The sequence below is a fragment of the Galeopterus variegatus genome, unplaced genomic scaffold (assembly GCF_000696425.1).
Source record: "Galeopterus variegatus unplaced genomic scaffold, G_variegatus-3.0.2 Scaffold4212, whole genome shotgun sequence".
Taxonomy (NCBI): domain Eukaryota; kingdom Metazoa; phylum Chordata; class Mammalia; order Dermoptera; family Cynocephalidae; genus Galeopterus; species Galeopterus variegatus.
Genome location: NW_007730323.1, coordinates 46,130 through 54,485, shown reverse-complemented (window position 1 = coordinate 54,485; position 8,356 = coordinate 46,130). Strand labels below are relative to the sequence as shown.

At 40.0% G+C, this 8,356-nt stretch overlaps 1 protein-coding gene across 2 annotated transcripts; it reads left to right on the top strand.

The window, feature by feature from the left end:
* Window positions 1–662: 662 nt before the first annotated feature.
* On the top strand, window positions 663–6,450 carry ZNF24 (zinc finger protein 24). Of its 2 annotated transcripts, XM_008587009.1 has the most exons (4): window positions 663–879; window positions 2,296–2,729; window positions 2,983–3,130; window positions 5,514–6,450. In XM_008587009.1, the coding sequence occupies exons 2-4, from the start codon at window positions 2,310–2,312 to the stop codon at window positions 6,050–6,052; spliced, it is 1,107 nt and encodes a 368-aa protein (XP_008585231.1). In that variant the 5' UTR covers window positions 663–879; window positions 2,296–2,309; the 3' UTR covers window positions 6,053–6,450. The 2 variants fall into 2 exon arrangements, with proteins under 2 accessions (XP_008585231.1, XP_008585230.1); XM_008587008.1 differs by lacking the exon at window positions 663–879 and having other exon boundaries at window positions 2,174–2,729; window positions 5,514–6,335.
* Window positions 6,451–8,356: the final 1,906 nt, after the last annotated feature.

Genomic DNA, 8,356 nt, shown 5'->3' with positions numbered 1-8,356 from the left:
GAGGATTACTGGGAAGATCACAGGAGATAATGCACGTGAAAGGGCTTGTGAAACAGGAAAGACTATCTTAACAGCAGAGTTCTCTCTTTTCCTGTTCTTTTAAGCTGAACAGAGAACGCTGGGTTATTGCAGGAGAGGCGCAGCCTCAATGCGGTCATTGTCGTCTGGCCGCCCCTCCCCCGCCAGGAGCGCTTCTCCATGGCAACGCGGGGCTTTGCCTTTCCCCGCCCCCTCGGTCCCGCAGACCGGAAGCAGTCCGCGCCAGGGACTTCTGGGAAACGGCTTGTGAGCGGCGTTTCTGCGTCTGCGGTGGACAGCGAAGCGGCTGCCGTTCCTGAGCCGGAGGTTTGCGCCGGACGAGGGGGAAATGTATGGGGGAAGGGGGACGCTGGGCTAGAGTCTGCGGACCTCTTAGCAGGAGCCGGCGAGGAAATCTGGTGGGGACCTTCCTTGGCTCCTGGAAGGCGCGGGGGACAGGCCACGGCCTCTACGCTCAGCAGTTGGGGGGGGGGGTGAGGAGGGGTAGGCGGGAGGCCCGCTTGGGTCTTCGGCATCTGCGAAGAGTCGTCCATCTCCTCCGTCGTCGGCGACCCTCACCTTTCCCCTCCCCCCACCGGCCGGTTTTGTTCTATTTAGAGGCCCGGGTTCTCGCGGAGGATTCTGGGACTCGTTTCGGCGGAGGTACGAAGTGGGAGGGTCTTGCGCAGGGGCTGCCGGGACTTGTAGTCCTGCTGGCCACGGGCGGAAGTGCTGTGGCTCAGATGCTGTTGTTGCAGGGTGGCCTTTGGTCATCTGAAGTCCGCCGCCGTGAGTGCCGGAAAGGGGCCGGAGGACGCTGGGGCGTGGTCGGGGTACACAGTGGCTCCCTGCGGGAGTGAGGTGGGTAGATCACCTGGGACGAGGCATCCCGCCCAAACACGGGACCGTGGCCTGCCCTCCCGGCACTCCCCTCCATGTCCCACTAGCAGTGTGTGCCGTATAACATAAAACGAAGAGAATTTTTTTTATGCTTCTGCCGTTGTTAAGTTTATGTCCTGGAATAGGAACTATTGAATCTACTGACTAGACCCTATTTATAAGGCCACCGCATCCCAGAGGGTTTAATTAATCCTGTACCATTACTATTCGATAATGTTTTTTCTGATTCCTAGTTTATCTTGATTGAATTACAGTAAGTTTTAAGTTATTGTTTTTCAGATTCTGTGCCTTGAATAAATCCTTAGAGTAGCTGCGTGGCTCATTAATGTCTTGTAAACAATGGCACGGGCATGACTGTGCAAATACTAAGGAAAGGATCAGAAATAGCACAAAGTTTCCCTGAAGGTAGAAGCTGGGAAAACTGAGTCATCCAGCGTAGGAACAAGATACTGGGCCACTGCAAGAAGTTAAGGTGGTTATCAGAGTTCCTTTTTAAAGTAGAATTTGCTATGATTAGTTCCTGTCATCTTAAATTTAAATGTGTTTATGGTTTGAGGATGACTGAATTTGCATATTATTATGTAAAATAGTATTTTCTTCAATATTTGATTTTTCTATATATATTTTTAAAAATATTATGTGATCTGTTACTGAACAAGTGAACATTTTTTCACTTATGCTTTAAGCCCAAGGAGTTCTTAAACATCTTAAAAATATTTTTTAACTGTTTAAAAAACATTTTGTAAAGAAGAAAGTCTTTAAGCAGATATGAAAGCTTTTGAGTTGGCCTAAGTGTGTCAGGGAACATCAGTCCTGAATTGCCAATTTCAGAGTCAAGCACATGAGGTGAGCAGTTTCTTACTTGGATTCTTTTGATTATTGAAATAGGGTTTGTTGACTTTGTAGGTCATAGATTGGCAAACTTTTTCTGTAAAGGGCCAGATAATAAATACGTAAATATGTTTTTCAGGCTGTATAGTCTCTGTTGAAATTACTCAACTCTGCCATTGTAGTGTGAATTAATTATGGACACACATTTTAATTTTTCATATCATTTTCATATGTCATAAAATATTCTTTTGATTTCTTTTAAACTATTTAAAAATGTGAACTATTCTTTGTACATACATTGCACAAAAATAGGCAGCTGGCTGTTTGGCCACAAGCTGTAGTTTGCCAACTCTTGGTGTAGGTTATTGATTGGAATTTTTAATCCAGTAAAAAATTTCTTTTACTTTCTTTCTGAGCATAAGTCCAAATTCTTTAAATATTTGGTCATTTATGAATTTTTTATTTCTTGTGCCTCAGGAGTGCCTGTGAAGAAAACGGGGTATTTCTCTGAGGCTTATATCCTGCCTTGATTGTCTTTTCTTGAAGTATTGTAAATCAGGATGTCTGCTCAGTCAGTGGAAGAAGATTCAATACTTATCATCCCAAATCCAGATGAAGAGGAAAAAATTCTGAGAGTGAAATTGGAAGAAGATCCTGATGGCGAAGAGGGATCAAGTATCCCCTGGAATCATCTCCCTGATCCAGAGGTTTTCCGACAGCGATTCAGGCAGTTTGGATACCAGGATTCACCTGGGCCCCGTGAAGCTGTGAGCCAGCTCCGAGAACTTTGCCGTCTGTGGCTCAGGCCAGAGAGACACACAAAGGAACAAATCTTGGAGCTAGTAGTGCTGGAGCAGTTTGTTGCCATCTTACCCAAGGAGCTACAGACTTGGGTTCGAGAGCATCATCCAGAGAATGGAGAGGAGGCAGTGACAGTGCTGGAAGATTTGGAAAGTGAACTTGATGACCCTGGACAGCCGGTGAGCCTACTTGTATCATTTTCCTGGGTCAGAAGCACTGGCATAGCAGTGGGCAAAGCTGTTGGATTAATTCCACTCAACTAAATTAGAATTATTTTTATGCCTTCTCCCCTATTCCCCTACTGCTTCCCATTATCTGTGCTTCTTTGCCATCTAGGCCTCTGTAGTGTGTTTTATTTGGTTTCTCTTATGTGTGTTTAGTTGTTTCTCATCAAAATTTCTTCTCAACTGAACCAAATCTTATTGTTTCCAGGTTTCTCTCCGTCGACGAAAACGGGAAGTACTAGTAGAGGAGATAGTATCTCAAGAAGAAACTCAGGGATTACCAAGTTCTGAGCTTGACACTGTGGAGAACCAGCTCAAGTGGGCATCCTGGGAGCTCCATTCTCTAAGGCACTGTGGTAAGGACCAGACTCCTTGTGGGCTAGAGGGTCAAAAGAGTATGCTTTTTGTCCAGCAGTCTGCTTATTCTCACTGGGTAGGGGAGATCACCTGATTCCTTAGACGTGGAGACACTATAAGATGTTGATTCTTTTAACAGTTGATTTGCTGACCCCAGATTTTTTATTACTAGACATTAACATCTTAAGCCTTTTCTTATTTTTTAACTTCTTTCCAGAAGACCTGCCCATGCCAGGCTAGCTTCTGCCTTACTCTGAACCACCAACCACATCTAGACCAGGTCCCTCTCTTTGGCATGCATTATTGCTTATTTGTTGTCTTTTTGACATTCTTTTTCTTTCAATCTCCTGCCTAATCCTTTGGTACAGTAAGCTTGCTTGAAGCCTCTTCTAATCTCTTTTTGTTTGTTGTAAATCACTGAAGTCTTTTAGAATTTTTGGCTGTTTCTGTTTTTTCTTCAACATACTACCTAGAGTCATTTTTTTCTCAGAAGCTTCTTTTGTAGAAATATTTGGGGTAAATTCTTCACTTTTTTTAAGTTTGTGCAAAAATAGATTCTCTAGCTATAATATGCTTTAAATGAGGAAGAATTAAATAAATTCATAATTACAGTAATTCATTTACACCAGTTGTATTCCAATACATTGGCAATTAGCACCATACACTTATGTGCATACTTTGATACAACCCAGTATATTTCTAAAACTGCTGGATTTCTTTTTGATATTTATATGAATTTAAATGAAGTCTTAAAACAACCCAGTATATTTCTAAAACTGCTGGATTTCTTTTTGATATTTATATGAATTTAAATGAAATTTTAAGTCTGCTTTGGGAATCATTCCTTGAGATAGTTGGAGATAGCGCTGGTATGCCCCAGAATGAGGTCTGAGCAGGTTTTCTTCCCATTTCAGGGGATAGTGCTAGCGAATCAGAACTTCTGAGAATCTGCAATTTCACGTGTTTCATGGAACATTCTTCTGATCAATAAAGTTTGAGAACCACTATCCTTGGTCTTTGGAGGTGACATTTTGGGATAGAAAATTTCTCCCCTGCCTGAATTTTAGAATAATTTTTACCTATTTTTAAATAGACTCATTTCAACCGGCTAGTCTCTTCCACACTTGGGAATTTCCATTTTTTCCTGTGTCATTTGTCCCCTCTTATCCTTCATACTTACTTCTCTCTTCTTCAGGTCTCCAGGCCTCACTAACTTTTCAGTCTTTCTCCTAACCTTCTTGCTTGACTTTATTCCTTTGTTAATCATTTACTATTTACCACTTTCCTGAGTACTGCTGCTCACCCTATATGAACTGTGTCTTTACTCTTTAAGGTTTGAAGTTTCAGGAAAGCCTTAAATAGACTTGTTCTTACCTCTGCCTGCATTTGGGTAATGGTTCCTTATGTTGGTAATTCATGCTTTCCTTTCACTGGACATATGTCACTGAGACTTAGAAATAATATATATATTTTTTTCCTTTTTGTCTTTTTTCGTGACCGGCAACGGATCGCAACCCTCAGTGTCGTGCCCGTACCGGACTGGGACCGGCAACGGGATCGCAACCCTCGGTGTTGTGCCCGCACCTCGCTCAGCCAGCGAGTGGCTGGTCTGTATGTGGGATCCGAACCCTCAGCGGGAGCGCCGCTGCGCTCCCAAGCGGCGCACTGTAGCAGTGCGCCACCGGGCCAGCCCCAGAAATAATAAATTTTTTAAGTACCATGACAAATACCAAGTAGGACTAGCATCTGTTATAGGAGGACTTTTATTTGTTATGGGCTTACTGAATTTTTAAGTGTCATGTCTTGAGTTAACACAGGATGCCCCAGCTTATAAGCCCCTTCTTGTCAGGACTGTGTTTTGCTCTTAGTCTCATCTTGGCCATGACCTGCCTTGTCTTGCTCATTTCAGAAATAGCCACTTTCTGACAGATTTCTTATTTACACCTTTGTATTTTGATGTAATTTCTCCCTTTCTCAAAGCAAAAGAACATTATAATGGTTTCATAATGGCCAGTTTCATTTTATTTTTCTTATAAAGTTTCGTCCTGACTTAGCCACATCACTTTGACTATGTCCCTAACCATCTTCAACCCTACCATCTTTCCATTCTTTGTTTTCTGACTACGATTTATAACCCACCTGCATATGTTTTATCCAGATATAACCTTTTAGTTCATTGTGTTATCGTGCTATTACCTCATTAATCTCATAATCAGTCATCTAATTTTTTTCTCTTTTGAGAGTAGGCAACCTTAACACCAGTTTTCAGAGTGCTATTTATAAATGTGTGCAAGTAATTTAGTTGATTAAAGTATTTTTTTCTTCAGGTTTCTTTCTTCCAAATAGGAAATGAGTGATATTTACATTTTCTGTGTGTTTCAGATGATGATGCTAGGACTGAAAATGGAGCTCTAGCTCCAAAGCAGGAGATTCCTTCGGCGGTAGAATCCCATGAAGTTCCTGGCACTCTCAATATAGGTGTTCCTCAAATTTTTAAATATGGAGATGCCTGTTTCCCCAAGGGCAGGTTTGAGAGAAAAAGAAATCCCTCTCGAAAGAAACAACATATATGTGATGAATGTGGAAAACACTTCAGTCAGGGCTCAGCCCTTATTCTTCATCAAAGAATCCATAGTGGGGAGAAACCTTACGGATGTGTTGAGTGTGGGAAAGCATTCAGCAGAAGTTCCATTCTTGTGCAACATCAGAGAGTTCATACTGGAGAAAAACCTTACAAATGTCTTGAATGTGGGAAAGCCTTTAGCCAGAATTCTGGGCTTATTAATCATCAGAGAATCCATACTGGGGAGAAACCTTACGAATGTGTTCAGTGTGGGAAATCCTATAGTCAAAGCTCAAATCTTTTTAGACACCAGAGAAGACACAATGCAGAAAAACTTCTGAATGTTGTGAAAGTTTAAGAAATTTTTTTTAAAAAAAGAATCAGCACTCAGGTCTTTTTCTTCAGAAATGAAGACAAATTAAAAACATGAAATGATGCAGAATAGTTTTTTCCTTATGGACTGTCAGAAAATCCACTGGGAAATGTAAAAAATCTTCACTCAACATTATTATCTTGAAAGATATGGTGTCATACCTGCCTAGAAACTGAAATTTTAAACTTAATTCAGGTGTTAATGCCTAAATTTTCCATGTGATGTTTATATTCTCTATTATTTTTACAAATAATGAACTACCTGATTCTTTGCCCCTTTCTTAAAAGTTTCCTTTTTTAGATGAATACATTATTTCTATGTTGATCACTGAAATGTTCTTTGTAAGGATACATTCCCTTCTGCATTAAAAGGCAACGTAGGAATTATGAAGTCTGAAAACTATCTTAAACCATTTTAAAGTCATGTTTAAAAAATTTACCCTTCTGTTTCCTTTTACCTAATTTTAATATGCATTTGAGAAAATAGAAGATAAAGGATGGCCAAAAGCCTCAAAGTAAAATAAGCCTTAAGATCTCAGATAAGAAGTGATGGTGATAAAACATCAAAAGTGAATGGGACACCTGGACTGAGGAAGATACACAAATACTTTGATCTGAGAATTGAATTATGTCAAGAATTTAACTGCAGTCATCTTCTTGCAGGAAAACTCAAAAACTGCTCATCTTATCTATAATTTGGAGGCATATTACTAACAAAAATAACTATCTCCCAGGTAACATTAAAAGTAGACAGTCTAAATAATAAACAGTTGTAACATTATAAAGGTAGAAATTTTAACACTAGGGAAGAATTTGTAGTGAATGGCAGGGTTGAAGGGCAAATGTAAACATAAGGGTAATGGTCTTTCTTGGCTTTTAGAAAAAAGAAGGTCTAATTCATTATTTTGCCTTCACTTTGTTAGAGGGGACAAAATTCCCTGAAAGATGGGTAACAGGTATCAGGTTTGCTATTTTTATTCCTTTGGTACAAAAGGGTTGAACACCAGGCTAAAAAAGCAGCCAGGCATTTATTATTAAACATTTTCTACTGACAAGGCACTGTGCTAGGTACTGTAATCCTACCAAATGTAGATAGGTATTTCTTCCACTATAAATCATAGGGGATTTGGTACAAAGCTGTTTCATGTGAGTTAGCCTATAACCCCCTGTTTGAGCATTCCTGGGGGAGGTCACCTCTGAGATTCCTGGAGCCATAGTTCTCTTACCAGGGTGTTGTATTTGGGGGTTGGAGGGAGGACTCAGCTCAAAGAGCTAGCAGCCAGCTGTCCAGCATTCTTCAGAGGTGAGTCTAAGATAACTATTGCAGTTTGGAGGTTTGTGAATCTTTTTTAATTCCTGGAGCCATAGTTCTCTTACCAGGGTGTTGTATTTGGGGGTTGGAGGGAGGACTCAGTTCAAAGAGCTAGCAGCCAGCTGTCCAGCATTCTTCAGAGGTGAGTCTAAGATAACTATTGCAGTTTGGAGGTTTGTGAATCTTTTTTAAAAAACTAATCAATCTCTAGTAGCATTGAGGTTGTACCTACATATTAAGTTGAATGGACTGTTCTATTTGAAAAATAACTAGGCTATTAACAAGCTTATTAACTATCAGGATTGATTGAACTATTTTTTTTGTTTAATTTTTCATCTTAACACATTTAAAAAAATGTATTAAAGTAATACATTGTAGTAGTAGGATTATATACTCCTTGGCTGAGAATCCGAAATACTGTGGTTCTACTGTTTTGTGGAAAATCCTGGAAGTTAAAATACAGAATATGAGAAAAGGCTTTTTAAATAATGGGCATCATTGTTTGGAAAATGACCCATGTGAATACAAATATTTCATAGTTCCAGAGGTTTTGGTTATATCTGGTGCTTGGATCAAATTAAAAAATGGAAGGTGAGATTTGCATGAGCCTGTTAAAAAGCATAGTAATAAATGCAAGGCCAGCTGGTGGAGAAATGAGGCAGAATGGAGCTTGTTTATAGATTTTCTGATAATTATAAGATATGCGCTTTATAGATTAAGATTTATTGAAGTATAAATACGTAGTAATGATATAATAATGTATTTTAAGTTATACAAGAAAATGTAGGGACTTTTGTTTGGGTCTTTTTCTCTGTGGCTGAGAGGGAACAGTCAACGTCTAATAAAACTATAAACTCCTCCGCTCTAAGATAAAATGATCTTGAGTTGATTGATTATTTATAACTGGCTTCTTTCCAAGTAGGTTTTGAGGTGGCATATTTGGAAGACTGCTGGGATGACAGAATTCTTGTATCAGAG